The following is a 24,832-nucleotide window of genomic DNA, read 5'->3' as shown; positions in this document are numbered from 1 at the left end:
GACAGGCAGTGCTCCGAGACAGTCAGAAGAGCCACTGGGAAACATGCCTCCAGTAGTTGTCACCTCAACAGCAAGTGCTGAGCACTGACAATGAGCTCATCCTGTCAACAAAGTAACTTCCCTGTAAGAAAGAGACAACTCTTGGATTTGCTGGTATATTAGAGGGGCTATTTTAAAACAGTATGAGTGTGTAAATTGAATGCTCTTAAGTGGGAACATGATTAATAGAGATTAAAGAGAAATTCCCCCAAACCAGTAGCCTCCTTAAGTATGGTAAAGATATTGTACGTTACCCAATTTCTAAGTGAAAATCTATATACATGTCGAACTATATTTGAAATAGGGCATGAGAGTTAAGATTTAAAGGATGTCTTCCACAAGCTAATGCATTCAACTCTCACGTTTGAGAAGACGGGAGGTGACCGTCTTCTCTGTGAAGCAATGACAACTCAACATCCATGTATGGCATTTTTTTACTCTTCAGAGCAGAGGACCTGCATTAACCTCACTTGCTGTAGGTTGTCTGTGCACAGGAAATACCATTTTCAGATTTCACAGATGGAAAAACTGAGATAGACATCAAATGACTGTCACTGAGTTTTGCTTAGAGACTTTAGTGGGATATGATTTCCTAGTCTAAGACCTTTTCCTGTTAGTCCTTTCACTCTGACGAAGGACGGGCTAGGGACTTCTCTGGTGGTCCAGTGGTGAAGAATCCGTCTTGCAATGCAGGGGACATGAGTTCAATCCCCAGTCAGGGAACTAAGATCCCACATGCTATGGAGGAACTAAGCCCACATCACAGCTAGAGAGTCTGTGCACCACAGTGAAAGACTCTGAATGATGCAACAAAGATCCCACATACTGCAACTAAGACACAAACAAATAAATAAATATGGGGGGAGGGAAGGCTGGGCGGGAAAAATGGAATAATAACGGCAAAATTTCCTGGGTCCTCACTGTTTATCAGGCACTGTGCTTAGCACAGTGAATTTCTTGAATTCTCACTTTCATGAATTTCTCACTTTTCCTTAAACCCCAAGAGGTAATAAGAATCATAACTATTTCCACTTTAAATAAGAAATTGAGGTTTAAAGAGGGGAGAATTCTCCCACGGTCACAAAGCTCAGAGCTGAGTAAGTGTTGGAGACAGGATAAAAACCCACATGAGTCTGGCTCCAAGCCTGTGATCACTTCCCTAGTTCAAAATGTCTTTGTTTTATAGACCTTTTCCAGGATTAGCCTATGAGCAAATAGATGGGGTTTTTCTTCATGCTGTATCTGGGAACCACTGCAAATGACCAGCATTAAATGTAAGGTCATCTAGCTCTTTTGCCTTTTTCTTATAAATTGAAGAAACTGAAAAAAACAAAAAACCAAAAACCGAGGAGGGATCTCTAGCTAGACTAGCAAATTCCACGTGTAATTCAGGAGAGTTAAAAAAACAAAAAAAGACAATCTGAAAGGTTTTATTTTGTTCATTCCATAAGGGAGGACTGAATAAAAACTTAGATGGTTATTCAGTGAATAGCGCATTAAGTAGAACAGACTGCAATTCAGGGCAGCATAAGCCTGTTTGGGGGCTGCTAAAATAAACAGATTCATCTCCAAAGACACACACAAGGAGGTGGTGCGTGTGGCATCAAGGTGCCATTGCTGCAGGGCTGTGTGTGTGTTCCCCCCACCCCCCGCCACATCCTCACTTTAAATGTTAATCTGTCTTCAGAGTGCTACCAAATCACTACCTTGCCAGGTGCCTCTATCTCTCTCCGCAGGCAAGTTGCAAGCCTCCAAATGAGCGCGTGGATGCCACGCTCTAATCTGCCCCTGACAGGCGGCCAGCTGCCCCTCGCTGATGGAAGGAGACAGTCATAAAAGAAGCTGCTATGAAGCAATAGGAATCCCTCTTTCCTTAGTAAGTGGGACATGGCTCAGAACCGCAGCGGGGGTCACTGCTACTATGTAGTCACGTGTAGTCATGGACAGGAACTGCCCTGCCACTGAGAACAGGCCAATTTCCCTTTTTCTTCCAGAGTAAAGGGAGAAACAGGAAAGTGGAGAAGGAGGAGGCACAAACAACAGCCAAACAAAATCTTCTTCCAAGAGCTTCTGAAACAGGGCAGACTGAGAGAAGGAGACGAGGGACTGCAAGTCATTTTCAGCAGGGGAAACAGGCTGGAGAATTACTGAAAGGGATTTTTTTCTTTTTTTTTTTCTGAGAATTTACAGCTAACTGATAGCAGCTCTGATAAGAATCCAAGGATATCAGGCCAGAGTTTGCAAAGAGAAAAGAGACTATGTGTTAGGCCAGCCTTAACACATGAGCATGTGCCCCTCTAATAAAGCTACCATGAAAACTAAAACACACACATATACACACCAGGTAAGGCATTTTCCAAAAGAATGGAATTTGTGTGTGGCAGAGCTGGGATTTAAACCTGGGCTATATGATGTCAGGGTTCATGTTCCTTCTATGGTAGCATGACGCCTCCATCACACGTGGCGTCACATCAACCACCTAAATTTAAAAACAAACAAGCAGACTGCTAGACCACTCATTCACTGAATTCTGACAACATATAAGACAGCCTTGTGGCTCTGTGGTAAAATATCTGCCTGCCAATGCAGGAGATGAAATAGATGCAGGTTTGATCCCTGGGTTGGGAAGATCCCCTGGAATAGGAAGTGGCAACCTGCTCCAGTATTCTTGCCTGGAAAATCCCATGGACAGAGGAGCCTCGTGGGCTACAGTCCACGTGGTTGCAAAGAGTTGGACACGACTGAGCACACACACACTCTCCCAAGCCAGCCTCGAGAAAACCAGGGCTTCTGTGAAGTGCTGTGGGAGAGACTGTGAGCCCCCTGAGAGAGGAGGACAGAGAGGATGAGAAAAGTAAAGCAGAGTGCTCAGGGCCAGGGACTTCCCTGGCGGTCCTGTGGTTCAGACTTCACTTTCCAGTGCAGGGGGTACGGGTTCAATCCCTGGTCAGGGAGCTAAGATCCCACAGGCCTCGTGGCCAAAAAAAAACCAACACATAAAACAGAAATAATACTGTAACAAATTCAATAAAGACTTTTAAAATGGTCCACATTAAAAAAAAAATTCTTTAAAAGAATGCTCAAGGCCATACTGCAAGGGAAGAGGCAGAGGAGTTGGGCCAGGACCCAAGTCCCCCAGCTTCTCCTCTAACGGTAGAAAGGATGATTGTGATTGGGAAGGGGGCAAACAGGGAGGGAGGAGAGAGCGGGGAGTGGGCATTTGGCTAAATCTGCCTCTAGGAAAGAGGGAAGCAGGAGGGAGGGGAAAGCACTGCTCCATCCCCTCCCCCACCAGCTCCGGCTTCTACTGCATGTGCTGTAAGCTGTGGTCTGCCAAATTCATAGACTGAGAAGTTTGGGAACCACTGTTCAAGGAACAGCTGAGAGGAGCTCTCAGCAGGATTCCCTTTTTTTTCTGGCTTGCCCAGAAGCTTCCAGCACAGTTAGCAGAAGACCTGACTGCAGTCTCACACTTCCATTATCTACACAGCTCGGTAGGCGTGCTTTATGATCACGGACCCCACCCCTTTGCTCCTGCACTTTTCCTCCTCTGTACAAATCTATACATGAGGGTCAGATGCTAAGGAAATCGTCAAAGTCTCTCTCAGCCATCAAGTCCTGTGGATGCTGTTTCATTACAAGAAGTCCGTCTTTTTCTTTCCAGGATAAAGCCTGGGATGATTTAACTGTGGCAAAATTAGCATGCAATTTGTACGTCATTACGGTGCAAAGTATGTGGCGAGAAGGTTTTATTGAATAAACCTGCTGAGAATAATTTTCCCAGGAACTAAAAAAAGGAAAACCTCTCTCCAAGGCTCTTTCCTTCCTCTTTTAAAATCCCTGCCAGTACCTAAATAATTATCTCTTATTTCTGACATGCAGAAGCCTGGCATCCCTGTACACTGAACCAGCAGAAGCCAGAAGAAGCCAGAGAAGTCAGGACATCTGCCCAACAACAGGGACCTTGGTATTTTCTGGGCTTCTTGTTGCTTGGGGAGTCAGGTGAAATCTGCTGAGACAAGCACCCTGGGTATTTACAGACCACAGAGAACTGCTGCTCACTCCAAGAGTCTCAAGAATTACATGCCCTTTAAAAGTTCAGGTCAAATCTTGTTAACCAGGAAGCCCCAGGGTATGTTCAGATACTCTGTGGCCCTGGAGTCTCACGGACACTGAATATAACATGAGAAAGCAGTGGACAACTGCCCAGGACGTGGAAGTCTTTGCTAGTTAACAGATTCTTGCAGTAACGCGACTGGAACCAAGTCTGTATATAATACAATTATCAGTCTGTCCTGCAGACACTTCTAAATAAGAGTGTTTTAATATAGGTACAGGTATGCCACAGAATGTACACAGTTGTAGAAAATATTTTTTTTGATGATGGGGCTATTCAGAGAAAATACAAATTAGGGTTAACAGTGAGAGTTTAGATATAATGTAGGAAACTCTGGACTCTCTATCTTCCTGATACCCACAGACAAATATTAATTTTAACTCACGAGTAGTTGTCTTTCATTTACCACATGTTAATCACTGAGTAGGTCCTAAGAACATGATGAACAAGAGGGATGAGAGTCACAGAGAGAGAGAGAGTCAGCAAATGTATAAAGTAATCACAGGTCAGGAAGAAGCACTGGCAGCTGGGGGGCGCTGCTTCACACGTGGCAGGGGGGTCACTCTGAGGGTCTGACATTTAGGCTGAGACCTGAAGGCGGAAGGAGGCACCGGCTTGAGAAGAGGCAGGACAGAGGGAGAAGCAAAGACTATGAGACAGGAAGCTAAGGCACAGCAGCAGGAGAGGAAGGAGGAGAAGTGGGGGTGGGGGTGGGTCTGAGATCCCACAAAACCACGCAGCACAAGGGAAGGAAGAAAATACGTGTATGCGGAGGCCTGGTGGTAGAAACAGTCCTCACAGAGAAAAAAGGAAAGGTTCTCTCGCAACTCTCCATGCCAGGACCTGTGAAAGCAGCTTTCACCTGTGTGATATCTATGTCACTGAATTCTGAAATGTGTAATTCCTCACACACCCACAGGTTGAGATGTGCACCTCAAAAAACAGAACACCAGAAAGGAAGAAAAGAAAGCTGGAGAAATGAGGCTGTGTGTCTGCAGTCGGAGAACCCGAAGCTGCCTGGCTCTAAAGTCCATGCTCCCCCATCACACCTTCTGTTCCTGGAATGTAACTTAACAGTGGCCCCCAAACTTAACTTGGCCTCCCACTGCTGCTGCTTCGCTCCTGCTCCTGGAAATGCCCTGTACGCCCCCTGTGAGGTGCAGCTCGGCTTCTGCCTCATCCGCAGGACTGTTCAGGGTGACGCGAGGTGCAGATGGCTCCCCCGCGCCCTGGATTCGTCCAGCCCTCGGCAGCAGTAGCAGTGCTCCCTGGGCCCCTTTTTCTCTCGACACTTGAACCTGCGCTTACCCCAAGCCGGTGTCGAGCTGATAGTGCCTGCACAGAGCAGGTGCCTGAGAAACACGTGCCACATGATGGGATTCTTTTCGGTGCGTCCTGGTCAACTGTAAACCCGTGGACGTCTGCACGGTGCCCTTGGCAGTCTGAAGTCTGCAGGGACAGCGGTGGCTCCGAGACACTCAGACTGTCAATACCTGATCCCCCTTCTCTTGGTCAATTTATTTAAGGTGTTTTTGTTGCAGGCCTGGCACAATATATGAGATATTTATTCCTTACAGATCTGATAGTCAACGTTATCAAGAAAAACAAGGATTCAATTCTGGTCAACAAATATTTGCTGAATTCCTAGTAGGTGTAGAACATTCAAGTTTAAAGGGAGTAGGGTGGAGTGAGGCAACAAACGGTCTGTGACTTGCGGGAGGAGACCGCATGAAGGAGAGACAGGAGAGAGGCTGTTGGTTCCAAGTCCCTTTACGCCTGGGAGGCAGCTTCACCTGGCAGGAGGAGCCTGAGTGCTGGCGGAGCGCGCTGCTCACAAACGCACCCCTCGCCCCCCAGCCCGCCCCGACTCCCTGAGCAACACCAAGGCTGCTGGGCACTGACAGCCTTGGAATGTTTGCCAGGGCCCAGCTGAACGGCCTTGGCATCAAGGAGACAGATGTTTGTCAGGGAATGGCAGGGCCCCACACCTGTGGCACACGGAAGCACTGGGAATGCTGGGGAGAATGGCTGCAGTCGTTTCTCTCCATCAGTGCTAATCAATTTCATACTCTCTTCAGTGCTGATAATAGATAATCTTGTGGGAAGCAGGCCAAGTTTCCTAACAGCTCCATGCAAGCTGCTCCAGAATGCTCAACAGCTTACTCTGGTCTCTCTCAGAAAACAAAACAATACCCCTTCAAAAAAAAAGAAAAAACAACAACAAGCAAAAACCAAAGCTTATTCCAGCTTAGCCTCAGACAAAGCACCGAATGGTGCCAATGCTCTGGTCTGCTAGGACAGCTCCTTCTGGGTTATTTGGGAAGGAGGATGCTCTTAGGAACAGGGGGGCCTGGCTTACTTAACAGTTACACAGGAATTTCAAAGGAAGCTAGGAAAATCTAGTAACAGCAGCAGCTAAGTACTGAGCAAGGTACTGACATACTTTATGCTTGGTCTTCATAACAGCACCGAAAGGGAGGTGTTACATCCATTTTACAGATGAGAACATCAAAGCTCAGAGAGGGGACTTCCCTGTAAGTCCAGTGGTTAAGAAGCTGCCTGCCAACATAGGGGACATGGGTTTGAACCCTGGTTCGGGAAGATCACACATGCCGCGGAGCAACTAAGCCTCTTGAGTCCTAGCTCTGCAACGAGAGAAGCCACTACGATGAGAAGCCCTCACTCTGCAACGGAAACTAACCCCAGTTCACTACAACCAGCCTGTGTGCAGCCAAAAAAAAAAAAAAAGGTTGGAGGAGGTCAACTCATTTGTCCAAGGTCTCAGAGCTAGGAAGCAGCAGAGCTCAAGTTCAAATCCAGGCTTATCTGGCTCCCTACGCCTCACGCTTAACTTTCCACTAGACTGCTGCTCTTCTATACAGAAGACAGCAGCTAATCAACCTCTTACTATGCTTTTCATTTATTCCATTTTCAAAAAATGGCAGAGTTACCAAAGTATGTTCACCTGAACCTGAGGGAAAACATTAAGTTGGAAGGGACTTGAGAGACCCCTTTTGCTGAAGCCATGTTATAGCTAAGAACCCGGGCTACATGAGGCGTGGTGACGAGATGAGGCAAGGGGTGAATTTGAGGTAGGTGCCTGCACTCAAATCCTAGTCCTCGGACTCCCAGGTGTTCCTGCTACCAGCCCTGAAAATCTCCTTCAGCAGATAACTTGGGGGACGCCATCAGAGCTGGAGTTCTAGTTGTCCTGGGGCTGTCTCCCTACAAAAGTCTAGGGAAAGTTCAATCTGTTTCTAATTACCGTTCAGTCTAAGAAAAAGAATACATTACTCTGGCATTTTAACAATCACTCAGTATCGACCATGTACAAGCTGCTGTAAAGGGAAGAAAAGATGGAAGAGGAAAGTTTAAGCAAAGAATAAAATAGAGGGGGTGAATACAGGACTGTGTGTAGAATATGCTGGTATCTGAAGCCCAGCCTCAGAATTTAGTCTCTGCCGCTTGTCTTGTAGTAGTCTCATCATATAAAAGACGACAGTCCCAGTCAATCAATCCAATCAATCAACAAACATCTGAGGATGCACGAGGTTTAGAGAGCACAAGGAAACCACAAGAATGATACACACGGTTACTGTCTCCTGCTATTTATAAACGAAGGTATATTTTGTGAAAGGGAATGGGTAGCTAAGAAGGACACAGACAACAAGGTCACTGTCTTCCCCAAGCTCTAGTCTCTCATCCTGGCCTGAGGCACAGCTTGAGGGAAGATGCTTGTGCGATTCCCAATGCACACAGCTCTGCCTCATGGCTGGCTTGCCCCAACAACACAGAAGTGGGGGCTGCGGAGGCGCACGCTCCCACCAGTGAGGCTCCAAAGCCTCAAGTGTGTCTTTAAGGCAAGAAGAGTGAAAAAAGAGAGTGAAACAGCAAACCAAGATCACAAAGAAAACGACTCTGAAAAAAGCAAGAAAAGGATCATTTTGTAGCCTGACCAAAGACTGAGGAATGTCTTGTAGGGAAGAGAATACAAATCGGACATTAACCAACAGATATGAGAACCTGTCCTGATTAAAGAGACAGATGAGAAAGCTACCGAGGCCAGAGACGGCAGAGAACAAAACAGAAGGAGGTGAAAATACAGGAGGTAGGGTATCATCCCTGCTAAGTCCGGCCCCTCAGGAAAGACAGCCTGCAGGTTTCACCTCTCCCAGCAACCATCGCATCAGACAGTGCGGCTCAGTCACTGTGACCCGGTGTGCGGGCCAGGCGGCACAGCTCTGAGTTCCCTTCTCTAGGTCTCCAGGTTCCATCTGCAAATGCAGGAAGTGGATTCAATGACCTCCCAGTTTCCTTCCAGTGCCTCCCTGTGACTACTGAAGCCAGCAAGTGCGTGTGCCAAGACACACTCTGCCAGGGTGGTACCAAGTCACAGCACTGTGCCTTGGTCAGGTTTTCAAGGAGGAGCTCTTGTCAGGGGTACTTGCGCTACCACCCAGACTCCCAGGTCAGCCCTGGCTCGACCGTACACATCCGCCCTCTTTAGGGACTTCAATCCTGTTAGAAGAGCAGTTATAACCACTGGCAGACCACCCCCTGCTCAGGATGACATGCTAACTGGCACATGAGGGCAGGTGGCATCTTTGTCCTGGCCTGTCCAGTGAGAAGACACGGGGTGCACAGGGACCCAAATGGAGTGCAAGTCAAGAAGAGCTGGCAAGAGACAGGCAGGGATACATACGTGCTTTTCCCCTTCAATCTTCTTGTCGGCCACCTGCACTGCATCCAGATATTTAAAATGCAATTCCATCAGCCTGTCAACCTGAAAGAGAGGTGTTTCACAGGCGTGAGTGAGAAGGGAAGAGAATACCAGGGCAAGAGAACAGCAGAGCTCCTATTCATCTCACTGTCGCTCTACACAAAGGGAGAGCCCCTCTACCAGTTCTCACTCTGGATCTGAGCTTTGCCTTGGAATGGATCAGGAATGGATCAAACAGCTGGGGCAGAACAAAGCAAATGCTTAGCATGGATACTGAACACACATCCATTCCCGAAGGACATCATGTGTTCCCAGCCCTCCTTGGACTCCCCTGAATTCAAGCTGTTAAAAACAAATAAATCCATAAAAATTCAAGACCCTTCTTGCAAAGAAGAGGAGCTTGAAGTTACATACTTGATATTCACTCAGAACTTTACTGAAACTTCTTTTTTTCAAACTGAAACCTTTCATGTTCGGATTCTGCCCCAGAGCTAATCTTTTTTTAAAAAGGTCTGAGTAAAATCTCTTTAGTTGCTTTTGAGTGAGAACAGAGTGCAAGAAAAACTCCTTCAGCAACTTAAAAAAAGCCCTGACTTTTGCTTAGCAGTAACCTAAAAACCAGTTTCAAACTTCACAAAAGTCGCTTCAAATATGGCCCAAGGAACACTCAGTAGGTTTGAAAAAGTTTCTGTTTTTTTTTTCCCCCTTAGACTTCCAAGAGATTGAAGGAACACTGTGAAGCCAGCCTAGACTTCTGACCTCTTTTTACTGGGTTGGCACCACCACGGCTGTTGGTAACCCTGGAATTTACCCAGTGTGTCTTGTGTGTGTGTGTCCGTGTGCATGCATGAGCACTCCATCACTTAGCTGTGTCCAGCTCTTTGCGACCCCATGGACTGTAGCCCACCAGGCTCCTCTGTTCATGGGATTCTCCTGGCAAGAATACTGGAGTGGGTTGCCATTTTCTCCTCCAGGGGATCTTCCTGCCCAGGGACTGAAACAGCATCTCTTGTGTCTCCTGTATTGGCAGGTGGATTCTTTTATCACTGAGCCACTTGGGAAGCCTGTTTACCCATGGGCTGGTATTAATAATAGATGTTGCTTCAACATGGCATCAGACAGGAAGACTGTGCCCACACCTTCCCTGGTTAACAAGGAAGACCCTTAAATCTTAAAGGTTTCAGTTTACCAAGTATTCTCATATCCACTATTTCCTTAAACATTAGAAAAACCTGATAAGGTAGGCAGGGAAGCTAGAGAGCAATCCTAATTTTAAAGATGAGGAAACTAACACACAGACATTAGATGGTGTCACCAGGGTGACACGACTGCTAAGATGTTCTCTGTCCTAACCTGATGGCCTTTTTCTTTTTTTTCAGACAACAGTTGCATTTATTTCTATTACTTATATGGGAGCAAATGGTTTCACTGCATGTTAAGAATTTTTAAAGCACTGACTTCATCTTTTCCTCCTCGTCTTAATGATCCATAATGGTACATTAGTGCATACAGAAATGGTTTCAAAATATTTGGGGATGGGGAAATTGCATTTGGAAATGAGAGGCAGGACAACCAGAAAACTCTCTGAGACCCAGAGCAATGGGGCCCAGATGCTGGAGAGGACATTTTAGGACAGGATCACTCTACCCAGCACTCCTCAGATCGCATTGGGGAGACAGCCCTTTTTTCCCCTTGGGTCCTGGCCCCATCGTACAGTCCACCAAGCACCTACCTTCTCACTGTCATTTTCAGTGAATTTATTCAGAAGCCGGGTCCGCTGCTGCCCTCTCAGGTTCCGCAGGAGGGAAGCAAGGATCGAACAGACATGCTCTGGGTTGGGAAGGAGAAAAGAGAACATGCTGTGATCAGAGCAGTAATTATTACCTCTCTTCAAGCCTGATCTGGTTCTATTGAAGGAGGAATAAGTAGGCCTTCCCTGACTGCTGCTATTGATTAATAAGACAAGAACCTAAACTGTGTCAATGGAAAACTAAACTGATTTTCACAGACAGCACAAGAAATATATTCAAAGGGGATTACATCCCCAAGGACAACTTGAGCAACTGAATCAAAACTAAGTTAGAATTTCTGTTCTGCCTGGAATTAATTGAGTTCTATTGTCCACAACAGAACCTCAAACTAATCTCCCCATTTACAGAAATAACCTGTGAACAGTGTATGAATACTAACCATGAGGGGAGCACACGATGAACAAATAAGACACGTTCTATCATATTCTCAAATCATCTTAAAACTTTCCCAAGCAAATATCCCAGAATTAAATCAGAAATATGATGGGGTCCCAGAGCTATCACTTACATTCTGGTGCAGCTATAATCCTTACCTGTTTAAAGACAGCTGGATAGTAAGTACTTCAAAACGATAACTGTTTTTTTTCAGTTCACATAACCTATGGGCTTCTATTATGAGATACTATTATTCTAGCCAGGGCAGAAGAGGGTAATTGAAGGGTATATTATAGGCTTCAGCTGTTAAGAGGTTCTTTTCTTTAAAAAGAATTTTTAAAAATCAAGAATAATGACCTTGAAATGGAGATGGCAGAAAAACGTTTATTTTGAAATAAAATGCCCACAGTGTGGGCAACAAACATTCTGTTTTGAAAATGGAATGAAGAACACCTTCATGTGCAAATTTACCGTGAGTTCTCAAAAAGTCACTTGATTATTAAAGTCACAAGGAAGAATTCTTATGGTAGCACGGATACAATTTTGTATTTGTTTTTTTCCTCACTTATATCAGAAGCATTCCTCACTACTTCATTTCCCCAGTCTCCTAATGTGAGAGTTATTCACCTTCTTCTAGCCACATTCACCTCCCTGGGGATCTCATCTAGTCCTGTAGCTTTAAAGACCAGTTGCATGCGTGTGTGCCCAGTTGTGTCCGACTTTTTGTGATCCCATGAACTGTAGCCTGCCAGGCTCCTCTGTCCATGGGATTTTCCTAGGCAATAATACTGGAGTGGGTTGCCACTTCCTACTCCAGGGGATCTTCCTGACTCAGGGATCGAACCAGCCTCTCTTGTGTCTCTTGTGTTGGCAGGAGGACTCTTTACCACTGTGCCACTTACATGCTGACTACTCCCCAACTCTACAGGTCAGTTCTGTTCTCTGAACACAGGTTCATGCATTCATCTGTCTACCTGCTCTCTCCACCTGGTTGTCTAACAGGTCCTTTAAACTGAACATGTCCAAAAACAAGCTCCTGACCTTTCTCCTTAGACCTGTGCCCACAGTCTTATCTGCTGAGTTAACGGCAACCATGCTCTCCAGTTTCTCAAGTCAAACACAGTGGCGATACCCCTGATTCTCCTCTTTCTCACACATCCCACAGAAACCTTGTCAGCGGTACCTTCAGTTACATCCAGAATTCCATCTCTTCTTGCTGCTGCCCCCCAACGCCCTTCATAACTCTGGCACGCAGTAGTGGGAATACTCAACAGCCTGCTGTGGGACTCTGCATCCACCCTTGCCCCCTTCGCCTTGATCTCCATAGAGCGGTCAGTTAAAACCCAAGTCACACCCTATCACTGCTCTGTGTAAAACCCTCTACTGAGCCCCAACTCACTCAGACTAAATGCTGTTTTCTAACGCCAGACACGCTCCTGTCCTGGGGCCTCTGTGCCTACTGTTCTCCCTGCCTGAGACACTCCTCACCAGGATATCTGCGTGGCTCAATCCTCAGACCCAGTCCTACTCAACTGTCCTCTTCTCAGTGAGGCTTATCTTTGGCCACCCTATTTAAAAATGAAAAGCCCCAGTGCTGCCTAGTTCCAAGTCTTACCTGCTTTATTTTTCCCTTCAGCATGCATTATCTTCTAACATGCTGTGCAAGTTACTTATTTGTTTTGTTTACTGCTGCCTATCAATTAGAATGTAAGCTCCTTGAAGGAAGGGATTTTAGTCTGCTTTGTTCACTTATATATCCCTGGCCTCACAACAATGCCTGGCACATAGTAGGTGTTTCAGAAATACTTGCTGAATGTATGGGAAGAAAGCAGGTTTTCAGTGCAAGTTTTTGGTGGTAGTGGTGGGAGGTGGGGAGAACGAGACAAACAAACCACTCTTGAATTCTTGGTATTTTTCAAATGCCTTTGTATAGCTTTCACCTCTTGTACACAGTGCCTATCCCAAGTTCAGAGTAAGAGCACCTCTGCGTTGGTAATATACTCATCAGTTACAAAATGGTCCTTAAAGATATTCTGCATTTGGGAATGAGTGGATGACTTTTTCCTAGGGAGCCATGAGTTTGAATAAAAGATCTCTAATTAGTAGATTCACTTTTTTAAGTATAAAGTTTTTCATAAAATACGCTGTAGACAGAGAGGTATCAAACAGCTTCTCAAGGTGACTCCTGAGTCACCACAGTATCTTTCTGCTAACTTTTGTCGTGAAGCTGGGATTGAGGTGCTTTAATCTCCATCCTGAACAAAAAGGAAGGGAAAGGGAACAGGAGTGGGGCGAGATGAAAAAAACATCCTGAACTTAAGGTAAGGACAGTGAACCAAGACGGCTCAGCTCAGGGTGACAAAGTAGAACAAGAAACGATGTCTCTGGAGGCTCATGGCAGAAGGAAAAAAAAACAAAACACCAACGACTTCTGTGTATATCAAGGGGAAAAGATTACAGGAAGGAAGACGGGGGTATATAATCAGTTCTGTAATCTTGTGCCAAACAACCGGATGTGCCTCTGATCTCTTCAGCTGGTGAACAGATGTGGGACAGGTCATAATAAAAGTAGTGAATTTTAACAAGCTTAGTTCTGAAACTTTGAAATTACTCAGCCTGACGACTGTTAACAACCTCCATGTGTGTGTGTGTGTGTGTGTGTGTGTGTGTGTGTGTGTATATATGTATGTATGTATGTACGACAATCTGACAACCATAGAGGAAGGAAAAACAAGATCAGCCCAGAGATCTCACAGATTATCCGGGCCAAATCTCTCATTGTACTGATAGAAAAATTGAGGTTCAGAGAGAAGTGACTTGTCCACACAGCTAACTGGTGAAAGAGGTAGAACTCAAACTTCAGATGACTCACTCAGTCATTCACTGACCACTTATCTCTGTGCTTGACAAGCACTTGGTGATCAGAGCTTCCAAACAACACAGTATCCCTAACCTTAAGGACGTGCTTATATCATGGGGAAAACAAAACAAGAACTACAGTGCAGTGTGCCAAGTTTCATCACTGAGGTAGGCAGAGGGGAAGCGAGGAGCACAGACAAAGCACAGTGGACCTAGAGGGATTCCCACTGGAGGTAAGGAACAGCTGAAAATCATAAAAGCACACAAAACAAACAAGTCATGGCTGACAACTAGGTAGAGAAGATAGAGCACTCCGGGAAGAAGGAGCCATATATGCAAAGGCCAGTTTGGATGGAGTGTTACATACACATGAGGGAGGCGAGGCCAGTCAGGTGGGGAAGAGTCTGGAGAGAAAAGTCACAAAAATCCACAAATGAATTTTAAGCTGGAGACAGACAACTAGATAAGAGTTTAGCCCAATCCTTGGCTGCTAGATTCCTTTCAGAGATCAAGATCAGGAAAATAAGTCTCTTTCCTGATGAGTTTTTTGTTTACCTGAGTTCCTGCTTTGCCTTGGCTACCAGGAAGCTCAAAGATGAGTCTATATTCACTTACAGGAATCAATTTTTAAAAATTGCTTTACTATTGATTCCTTCTGTCCTCCACCAATGAATTTTTAAAATCAAAGCGATGGATGCATCATTAATGGTTATATACTTATGGTTAAAAATGAAACTATACAAAAAGGTATAAATGTCCTTAACAGTTATTCACTGAGCATGTACTAATATATTCCACCCCCCTACTCCTTTCACTACCCTGTTCATCTCTTCCAAATGACAAAAAACTACTAAGTATCTTGTGTATACTTACAGGGGAGGGGAAAAAATGTATCTACACACACACACACGTTTTCTCTTCTATATCTTTCCGTATCAACACATTTTTTATTTTAAATGGTTATGCAGAATTTCACTTAACTTATTTATCATAATTTAACTAATGTCCCCAATCGTGGTTATTTCACATGGTTTCCAGTTTTGGGTTGTTTTGTTTTTGCTGTGAGAAATAATGCCACAATGAACATCCATAAACACACATTCTGGCGCTTATACCTTTATTTCTGGCATGGATACACTTTTGCATGCGCCCGTGTTCTTGCCTGGAGAATCCCAGGGACGGGGGAGCCTGGTGGGCTACCATCTATGGGGTCGCACAGTCAGACACGACTGAAGTGACTTAGCAGCAGCAGCAGCAGCAGCAGCACTGGAAGTGGGTGAGGCAAAAGCTACTGACACATAATGTTGAAAAACTAAAAGCAAGCACAGGTGGACTGACCTAGGGCCCGTGCGATTACAGCAGGAAGAGACATCACTTCTACATGCACAAGGTTGCGGTGGTGGGTGGGTGGAGGAAGGGGATACTGAAGACAGAAACACACTGGTCTGTTTTTACTGTATATATTGTTTACTAGAAGCTGGAGATAACTTGGTCTACAAAATAGTTCAAAAAGAAGCCCAAACTATTACCAAGCCAATTCAACTAAGGTATAGAGATTTGCCTATAGTAAATAAAGGACTGAGGAACCCAGAAAAAAAACTGTTTTTGGAAAGACACTGACAACTGGTCTTCCAAGAAGGCTGTACCAACTGACTCTCACTCTCAGTGTGTGTATGTATGCACCGTACACATATAAGCAGCTTGGATGATTGCCTTTATTGTGCGGGAAGCATGTAACTTAGTAGGAAAAGCTTACGTTTTGGAGTCGGACAACATGGTTCACATCTAAGCTGCCACCACTTGCTCAAGAACGTGGCCTTAAGTAAGTTAATCAACCAGGATGTGCACGTGGGCATGTGCTGTGTAACATGAACACACACATATCACATATACACACCGAGAATGGAAGGATATTGTAAAAGAGTATCTGTTTTCTCATATCCTCACTCAGATTGGGTATTGTCCAACTTAGAAATTATGACAACCCGGTAGGTGAAAAATGGAATCTTCTTTTGATTAGCACGTTTTTGTTCTTGTTATGAATAAGGTCAAACTCCTTTGCTGATGTTTACTGACCATTTGTATTGCTCTCTGGGTGAAGTGCCTGGCCTTACATCCTTTGCCAATTTTGATTTCTATGAGCTCTTTATGAATTAAGAATATTACCCTTTTGTCTTTTACACTGCAAATGTTTCCCCCAGTTTGACATCTGTCTTGACAAATTCTTACTCAAAGACAAGATTTAGCATCGCCACATTGTTTTGCTGTAACTTGCTTCAAAATCCTATCTGAAAGTAAAAGCAAGCAGGGTGCAATAATAACTGTCACCAGTTGACTGTGTATCTGTAACAGTAGGATTGAGTCTGTATACAATATTTTCAATGACTCTTCACTAGTAAGCTATGAGAAAGGTACTACTCCTATTTCTCTATCATAATGCAGAATCCAAATGTCACTGCAATTAATCAACTTACTTAAGGTCATGTCCTTCAGAGAGCGGTGGGAGCTTAGATTTGAGCTCATGTTGTCTGACTCCAAAATGTAAACTTTTCCTAATAGGTTACATGCTTCCCACATGTAAAAGGTAATCCAAAGCTTTTAAAGAAGGAAAATAAGAGATCAGAAACTAAACTGTGCAAAGCCCAAAAATGTGCTTCATGAGGGGCTCACTGAGTCCAAAAGGTAGGCACTATGCAACCGTGGATGAAGAAAAAACTCAGCAGTTCCAACGAGAGGAAAATGAAGTGAAAGGCCATCTGGAGGTAGACATGACTAACAACCTCTTTTCTTTTTACTGAATCACTTTCCAGAAGTAATTTCTGCTGCTGCTGCTGCTAAGTCGCTTCAGTCGTGTCCGACTCTGTGCAACCCCAGAGACGGCAGCCCACCAGGCTCCTCTGTCCCTGGAATTCTCCAGGCAAGAACACTGGAGTGGGTTGCCATTTCCTTCTCCAATGCATGAAAGTGAAAAGTGAAAGTGAAGTCGCTCAGTCGTGTCTGACTCCTAACAACCCCATGGACTGCAGCCTACCAGGCTCCTCCGTCCAAGGGATTTTCCAGGCAAGAATACTGGAGTGGGGTGTCACTGCCTTCTCCGGAAGTAATTTCTAGTAGAGTCCAAGTAAAGAATGGAGCAGTTCTACAAAATACTGAACCAGAACTTCTCAGTAATTCCCTTGTTTCATCTTCCTGATTAAGATGGATGAGGAACTGTAAGTAAATGTTCCTCTTCTTGGGTGGGCCTAGCGGCCTGCAGGATCTTAGTTCTCTGACCAGGGATCAAACTCGGGGCCTTGTTAGCAGAATCCTAAGTTCCAAAGACTAGCAAGGAGAGATAAGAAAGCCTTCCTCAGCGATCAATGTAAAGAAATAGAGGAAACAATAGAATGGGAAAGACTAGAGATCTCTTCAAGAAAATTAGAGATACCAAGGGAACATTTCATGCAAAGATGGGCTCGATAAAGGACAGAAATGGAATGGACCTAACAGAACCAGAAGATATTAAGAAGAGGTGGCAAGAATCACAGAACTGTACAAAAAAGATCTTCACGACCCAGATAATCACGATGGTGTGATCACTCACCTAGAGCCAGAAATCCTGGAATGTGAAGTCAAGTGCACCTTAGGAAGCATCACTATGAACAAAGCTAGTGCAGGTGACAGAATTCCAGTTGAGCTATTTCAAAGTCTAAAAGATGATGCTGTGAAAGTGCTGCACTCAATATGCCAGCAAATTTGGAAAACTCAGCAGTGGCCACAGGACTGGAAAAGGTCAGCTTTCATTCCAGTCCCAAAGAAAGGCAATGCCAAAGAATGTTCAAATTACTGCACAATTGCACTCATCTCACACGCTAGCAAAACAATGCTCAAAAGTCTCCAAGCCAGGCTTCAACAGTACCATGAACCGTGAACTTCCAAATGTTCAAGCTGTTTTAGAAAAGGCAGAGGAACCAGAGATCAAATTGCCAACATTTGCTGGATTATCGAAAAAGCAAGAGAGTTCCAGAAAAACATCTATTTCTGCTTTATTGACTATGCCAAAGCCTTTGACTGTGTGGATCACAACAAACTGTGGAAAATTCTGAAAGAGATGGGAATACCAGATCACCTGACCTGCCTCTTGAGAAACCTGTTTGCAGGTCAGGAAGCAACAGTTAGAACTGGACATGGAAAAACAGACTGGTTCCAAATAGGGAAAGGGTTATGTCAAGGCTGTATATTGTCACCCTGCTTATTTAACTTATATGCAGAGTACATCATGAGAAACGCTGGGCTGGATGAAGCACAAGCTGGAATCAAGACTGCTGGAGAAATATCAATAACCTCAGATATGCAGATGACACCACCCATATGGCAGAAAGTGAAGAACTGAAGAACCTCTTGATGAAAGTGAAAGAGGAGAGTGAAAAATATGGGTTAAAGTTCAACAGTCAGAAAACTAAGATCATGGCATCGGGTCCCATCACTTCATGGCAAATAGATGGGGAAACAGTGGAAAGAGTGGCAGACTTTGTGTTTTGGGGCTCCAAAATCACTGTAGATGATGATTGCAGCCATGAAATTAAATGATGCTTACTCCTTGGAAGGAAAGTTATGACCAACCTAGATAGCATGTTGAAAAGCAGAGACATTACTTTGCCAACAAAGGTCCGTCTAGTCAAGGCTATGGTTTTTCCAGTGGTCATGTATGGATGTGAGAGGTGGACTATAAAGAAAGCTGAGCGCCAAAGAATTGATGCTTTTGAACTGTGCTGTTGGAGAAGACTTTTGAGAGACCCTTGGACTGCAAGGAGATCCAACCAGTCGATCCTAAAGGAGATCAGTCCTGAGTGTTCATTCGAAGGACTGATGTTGAAGCTGAAACTCCAATACTTTGGCCACCTGATGCAAAGAACTGACTTACTGGAAAAGACTCTAATGCTGGGAAAGATTAAAGACAGGAGGAAAAGGGGACGACAGAGGATGAGATGGTTGGATGGCATCACCAACTCAATGGATATGAGTTTGGGTAGACTCTGGGAGTTGGTGATGGACAGGGAGGCCTGGCGTGCTGTAGTCCATGGCGTTGCAAAGAGTCAGACATGACTAAGCGACTGAACTGAACTGAACTGAACTGACCCACTGGATGGTCAAGGAATTCCCAAGAGAATGTTCTTTGTATGTCTCAACAAGATGAGGTGTGGGGTGCTGGTGGCACAGACAAAGTATCAGGAGCTGTAATTTTCACAAAAGAAAATGTAATAAACAGAAGAATCATTTTTTCTGGAACTAGATAATATTAACATGCATTTCCATAACTCATCACAGCCTGGAGCAGCAGATACCTTGACCAATCGCAGTGGTGCACTAAGAACAAATGACATATACCTGTTGGCTTGGGATTTTTACATAAAGGACAGGTTGCCCATTTCAGGAGACCTGAATCTGTCTATGTTCTTTCTGTCTCTCTCTTTCTCTGAGTGTTGTGGTTGGCTATAGGTCACTGGTGCCTGCCAGATAGGAAAATACTTCATCCACCCCAAGTTTTGTGCCTGTACATGAGCACAAACACACACACATGGTTTCATTAGCCACTAATAAATGTAGCTTCCCTAGGAATAGATTTCAGCCCAAGGTGGTGTCAATTTTTCATGGACCAAGGAGATGGGGAGAGCTGCTGGCACAGAAAGCAGGGGAGATAACAGGTTTATCTGCTGGCCAACACCGCTCAGCTGCTCTGTCATTTTGACAGGATAAAATGGAGGTGAAGGATGGCTATGGAGCTGTCAACACGGACAGGGCAGATGTGGTGGCTCCACTGCAGAGAACAATCTATACGGCAGGGCCCAGGAAGAAAAGAACGTATGATTTAGAGGGGTGGCTCTGGCCCATTCTTCCCCTAGATCAACTCTTCAGGGTCTCTCAAGAGTTATTAGCAATGAGTTAGATGCCCCCTGGGTATAGTAAAAAAAAAAAAAGTCACTCAGTTGTGTCCGACTCTTTGAGACCCTATGGACTATAGCCTGCCAGGCTCCTCTGTCCATGGAATTCTCCAGGTAAGAATACTGGAGTGGGTTGTCATTCCCTTCTCCAGGGGACCTTCCAGACCCAGGGATTGAACCCAGGTCTCCTGCATAGCAGGCGGATTCTTCATCAGCTGAGTCACCAGGGAAGCTCTGGTGCATATACAAGGTATCAGTTCAGTTCAGTTCAGTCACTCAGTCGTGTCCAACTCTTTGAGACCTCATGAATCGCAGCACGCTAGGCCTCCCTGTCCATCACCAACTCCCAGAGTTCACCCAAACTCATGTCCATTGAGTCGGTGATACCATCCAGCCATCTCATCCTCTGTCATCCCCTTCTCCTCCTGCTCCCAATCCCTCCCAGCATCAGAGTCTTTTCCAATGAGTCAACTCTTCCCATGACGTGGCCAAAGTATTGGAGTTTCAGCTTCAGCATCAATCCTTCCAATGAACACCCAGGACTGATTTCCTTTAGAATGGACTGGTTGGATCTCCTTGCAGTCCAAGGGACTCTCAAGAGTCTTCTCCAATACCACAGTTCAAAAGCATCAATTCTTCAGCGCTCAGCTTTCTTCACAGTCCAACTCTCACATCCATACATGACCACTGGAAAAACCATGACCTTGACTAGATGGACCTTAAATAACTCCAGAAAGAATGAAGGGATGGAGCAAAAACAATACCCAGTTGTGGATGTGGCTGGTAATAGAAGCAAGGGTCCGATGCTGTAAAGAGCAATATTGCATACGAACCTGGAATGTTGGGTCCATGAATCAAGGCAAATTGGAAGTGGTCAAACAGGAGATGGCAAGGGTGAACATCGACATTCTCGGAATCAGCAAACTAAAATGGACTGGAATGGGTGAATTTAACTGAGATGACCATTATATCTACTACTGTGGGCAGGAATCCCTTAGAAGAAATGCAGGAGCCATCATGGTCAACAAAAGAGTCTGAAATGCAGTACTTGGATGCAATCTCAAAAACGACAGAATGATCTCTGTTCGTTTCCAAGGCAAACCATTCAGTATCACAGTAATCCAAGCCTATGCCCCAATCAGTAATGCTGAAGAAGTTGAAGTTGAACAGTTCTATGAAGACCTACAAGACCTTTTAGAACTAACACCCAAAAAAGATGTCCTTTTCATTATAGGGGACTGGAATGCAAAAGTAGGAAGTCAAGAAACACCTGGGGTAACAGGCAAATTTGGCCTTGGAATACGGAATGAAGCAGGGCAAAGGCTAGTAGAGTTTTGCTAAGAGAACGCACTGGTCATAGCAAACACCCTCTTCCAACAATACAAGAGAAGACTCTACACATGGACTTCACCAGATGGTCAACACTGAAATCAGATTGATTATATTCTTTGCAGCCAAAGATGGAGAAGCTCTATATAGTTAGCAAAAATAAGACTGGGAGCTGACTGTGGCTCAGATCATGAACTCCTTATTGCCAAATTCAGACTTAAATTGAAGAAAGTAGGGAAAACCACTAGACCATTCAGGTATGACCTAAATCAAATGCCTTATGATTATACAGTGGAAGTGAGAAATAGATTTAAGGGCCTAGATCTGATAGATAGAGTGCCTGATGAACTATGGACGGAGGTTCGTGACATTGTACAGGAGACAGGGATTGAGACCATCCCCATGGAAAAGAAATGCAAGGTATAAGCCTTGGTATATGCAAGGGGGCTAAAAGTTTGATTCTCTAGGGTCAGTTAGAATTCTGTAATTTTCAGAGCTGAAAGGAGAATCAGAAATCTTCAGTTCAATTCCTCTCGGATTTCGAGTATAGAAACAATAGCCTAGATAAAGGATGTGATTTGCTTCTGGTCAAAAGTCATTTGGCAAAACCAATACAATAGTGTAAAGTTTAAAAATAAAATAAAATAAAATAAAAAAGGAAAAAAAAAAAGTCACTTTCCAGGCCACTGAAATCTAGATCTGCAATTTGAGGCACCCCCCCCCAACTCCCACCACATTTTTTTCTTCTTAAAATCATGATAAACACTTTTGAGAATCTGATGAACCCTTATGTATGCTATTGTCTGACTCTCACTCTCTCTCACACACACACACACACGTCAGAGTGTTCTCATCTCTTAGGGTTGACTCTTTGGGTTAAGAACCCAGATAAGAAGTCTTTCCAGAATGGCACAGACTGTGGCCATCGCTCTAACCAGCCTCTTACATGCTGCTGCTGCTGCTAAGTCACTTCAGTCATGTCCGACTCTGTGCGACCCCGTAGATAGCAGCCCATTAGGCTCCCCATCCCTGGGATTCTCCAGGCAAGAACACTGGAGTGGGCTGCCATTTCCTTCTTTACTCTTACATGCAGTGTGTGCCAATTTTGTAGAGAGTAAGATGGAACTGCATTTCCCACCCTTATTCTTAAAGAAGAATGGTCCAAACCCCAACAGGCCAACATCAGCTCTCTCTGTGCGGACAGCTGCTCAGCCACCCAGGCCTGTACACAAGTCAGTCTATCAGCGTCTACTGCCGAGAGGGATGCTGAGGGGACTAACTTCTGGGACCTCCCCCAGAAACGTCAAGTGAATGAATGAACAACTGATGTGGAGCTTTATGATCACACGGACTTGGATTCAAATCTTGTCTCTGGCACTCACTAGCTGGTTAAACTAAACCATGGGCATGTTGTCTAATTTCTGAGCCTCAGTTCTCTTATTTGTAAAATGGGGCTGTACCTTCTATCTATTAAGTCCATTGTATCAGATGAGCCATGTGCACAGTAGGCACTCAACAGACATCGGTTTGAGACCCGCTGCACTGAAAAAGAGCATCACAAGAGATTCTCTCACCTAGGCACCTGCCAAAATTGTCACCTTGCTCCTTCCATGTTGCATCCTGATCACATGTTGGCCTCTGAACGTGTTTCAGTCAGCCTGGGTTATTCTAACTAGCTCCTGCTGAGAAAAATAGGAACTTGAATCACTTGACTTTCTCAGCTGGTAGGGCTATTTTCTACAACTCGAGATTTGTTCTAACCCTACAATGGAACAGGGCCAACTTCACTCAGACTCTTTAATCCCACAATAAATTAAAATAAAGAGCTTTATGTGTGGTTGCCTTTATAGAAGCCAAATAATACATGATTATGGGAGACCTGTGGGCAGCCCTGAGGTGCGTAGTGGCTATTTACCAGTAGGCTGAAGGACACGGCACATCTAAGCAGAGATGGTCCTTTCTTTTAATAAAACTAAACATACTTTGCCATGGTAATCATTTGCCTTTTGATCTTGCTGCAAGAGCTGAAAACACAACACATGATCTGCAGAGGAAATGAAAAAGATGTTCTCCTTTATGAGTTTCATAATCACAGACAACTAATCACAGGGCACAAAGTAGTACACACACCAACCATTCCTTTACTCACACTTCTGAGTGCCCACTATGTGCCAGGCAATGTACTAAACACTGGGACTGCAGAGATGAAGGAAGATGGTCCCCTCTAGAGAAGCTGTTCTGCATCGTCTTATGAGCAAGGCCGGGTGTATTACATGGCAAGGAAACGTCTGTGAGCTCACAGCTCCAAGTGTTCTGTGCTAAAGTTGGTAGACCGAAGCTGGGATCTTGGGTTCTAGGAGCACATTTAATTCCTTAAGCACAGATCTGGACCACATTCTCGAATCCTGGGACAAATGGACTACGATTTACATTAACGAGTCTCCCAAGGTGGGGACTGGGGTGGGAAGGGAAAACAGGGAAGGAGGTGACAAGGTGAACAGTAACAATCTCCAAGGATGACTTCCTCCTCTCTCCATGACTCTGGATTTCGCGCGGGCCCTGCTTGCATCTCTGTTGGCGTTTTGGTTCCAGGAGGCAGGGGAAGATCATATTCACCAGAAAGGAAGAGAAGGCACTAACCAGCTGAGCTGGGCCACACGACGGTCTTTGGCATAGGAACGGACACGAATTCATTTATTCATAAGACAGACTCCTACAACGTACAAGATGTAGAGTTTGGGGACCGAGACAATCAGACAAGAATTCTGCCCTCTAGGTGACTCAGGTATATTACGTCTAAAATTACTTGACAGAAAGTGACAGTGAAGGGGAAAGGGGCAGAAACTACTAGTGAGGCAAATACTCTGCCAGCGAGGATACCTGGGGCAACTGGTAGGCACGACGGCACTTGGGCTGAGCCTTGAAGAGAAGCAGGAAAGAGAAGAGCAATGGGAGCAGTGGTATTCCGAGCAGATGGCCAAGCATGATGCAAAGGCATGAAGCTGGAGTGCACGGGGTACAGGCCAAGAACTGGGACGAGATCAGCGTGGGGGGAGCGAAGGGGGATGAAAGGTAATGAGTGTGGCAGCCTGGGTGGGAGCGGGGTCAGGGAGAGGATGGATACATGTGTATGTTTGGCTGAGTCCCTTTGCTGCTCACCTGAAACTCTCACGACATCGTTAATCGGCTATACACCAATAAAAAAAAGTCGGAAAAAAAAAAAGAGGTAATCAGGTTGGCAAGGTCAGGGAGGGGTGCAGATCAAGGATAAATAGACATACTGGACCATGGAAAGCGGACCCTAACCAATATTCTGATGGCCTGGCATTTAAATGTTGGCCTAGCATGGCTCATGGGAGAATAAATTCAGGGCTGCTCTGCCTACCCAGCTTCAGAGCCTGCATCTTCTTCCAGCAGCCCAAATGGTTAAGAATGATATGGGTCAGCCAGAGTTCTATTCTTAGCATGGAAATGGTCCCTGGACTTCAACCATCAGGCCCATGTCAAGGCAAGATTCTGCAGGGCCAGTTTAAAATTCCAGGCCATGCTGCAGAGCTGCCTTTGTTTCCATGGAACATTTGAGGCCATTAGCTCTTTTGTTTTAAGGAAATCACACCGAAGTGGTCTTCCCTCATTTCTAAAATTAAAACCATCTCTGTTT

The 24,832-nt window shown here is 44.9% G+C and overlaps 1 protein-coding gene across 1 annotated transcript in view; it reads right to left on the bottom strand.

The window, feature by feature from the left end:
• The window catches only part of CTNNBL1 (catenin beta like 1), a 166,729-nt gene that overhangs the window by 16,539 nt on the left and 125,358 nt on the right, over nucleotides 1-24,832 (bottom strand). Inside the window, exons 12-13 of the mRNA XM_005895997.2 lie at nucleotides 10,609-10,706; nucleotides 8,859-8,939 (exon numbers count right to left, since the gene is read on the bottom strand). Coding sequence (XP_005896059.1) covers nucleotides 8,859-8,939; nucleotides 10,609-10,706 — 179 coding nt within the window. The remainder of the gene's footprint in view (nucleotides 1-8,858; nucleotides 8,940-10,608; nucleotides 10,707-24,832) is intronic.

This window comes from Bos mutus, chromosome 13 (genome assembly GCF_027580195.1).
Source record: "Bos mutus isolate GX-2022 chromosome 13, NWIPB_WYAK_1.1, whole genome shotgun sequence".
In the NCBI taxonomy this organism is placed as follows: domain Eukaryota; kingdom Metazoa; phylum Chordata; class Mammalia; order Artiodactyla; family Bovidae; genus Bos; species Bos mutus.
Note: the sequence above shows the minus strand (reverse complement) of the source record. Positions and strands in the feature narration are given on the sequence as shown.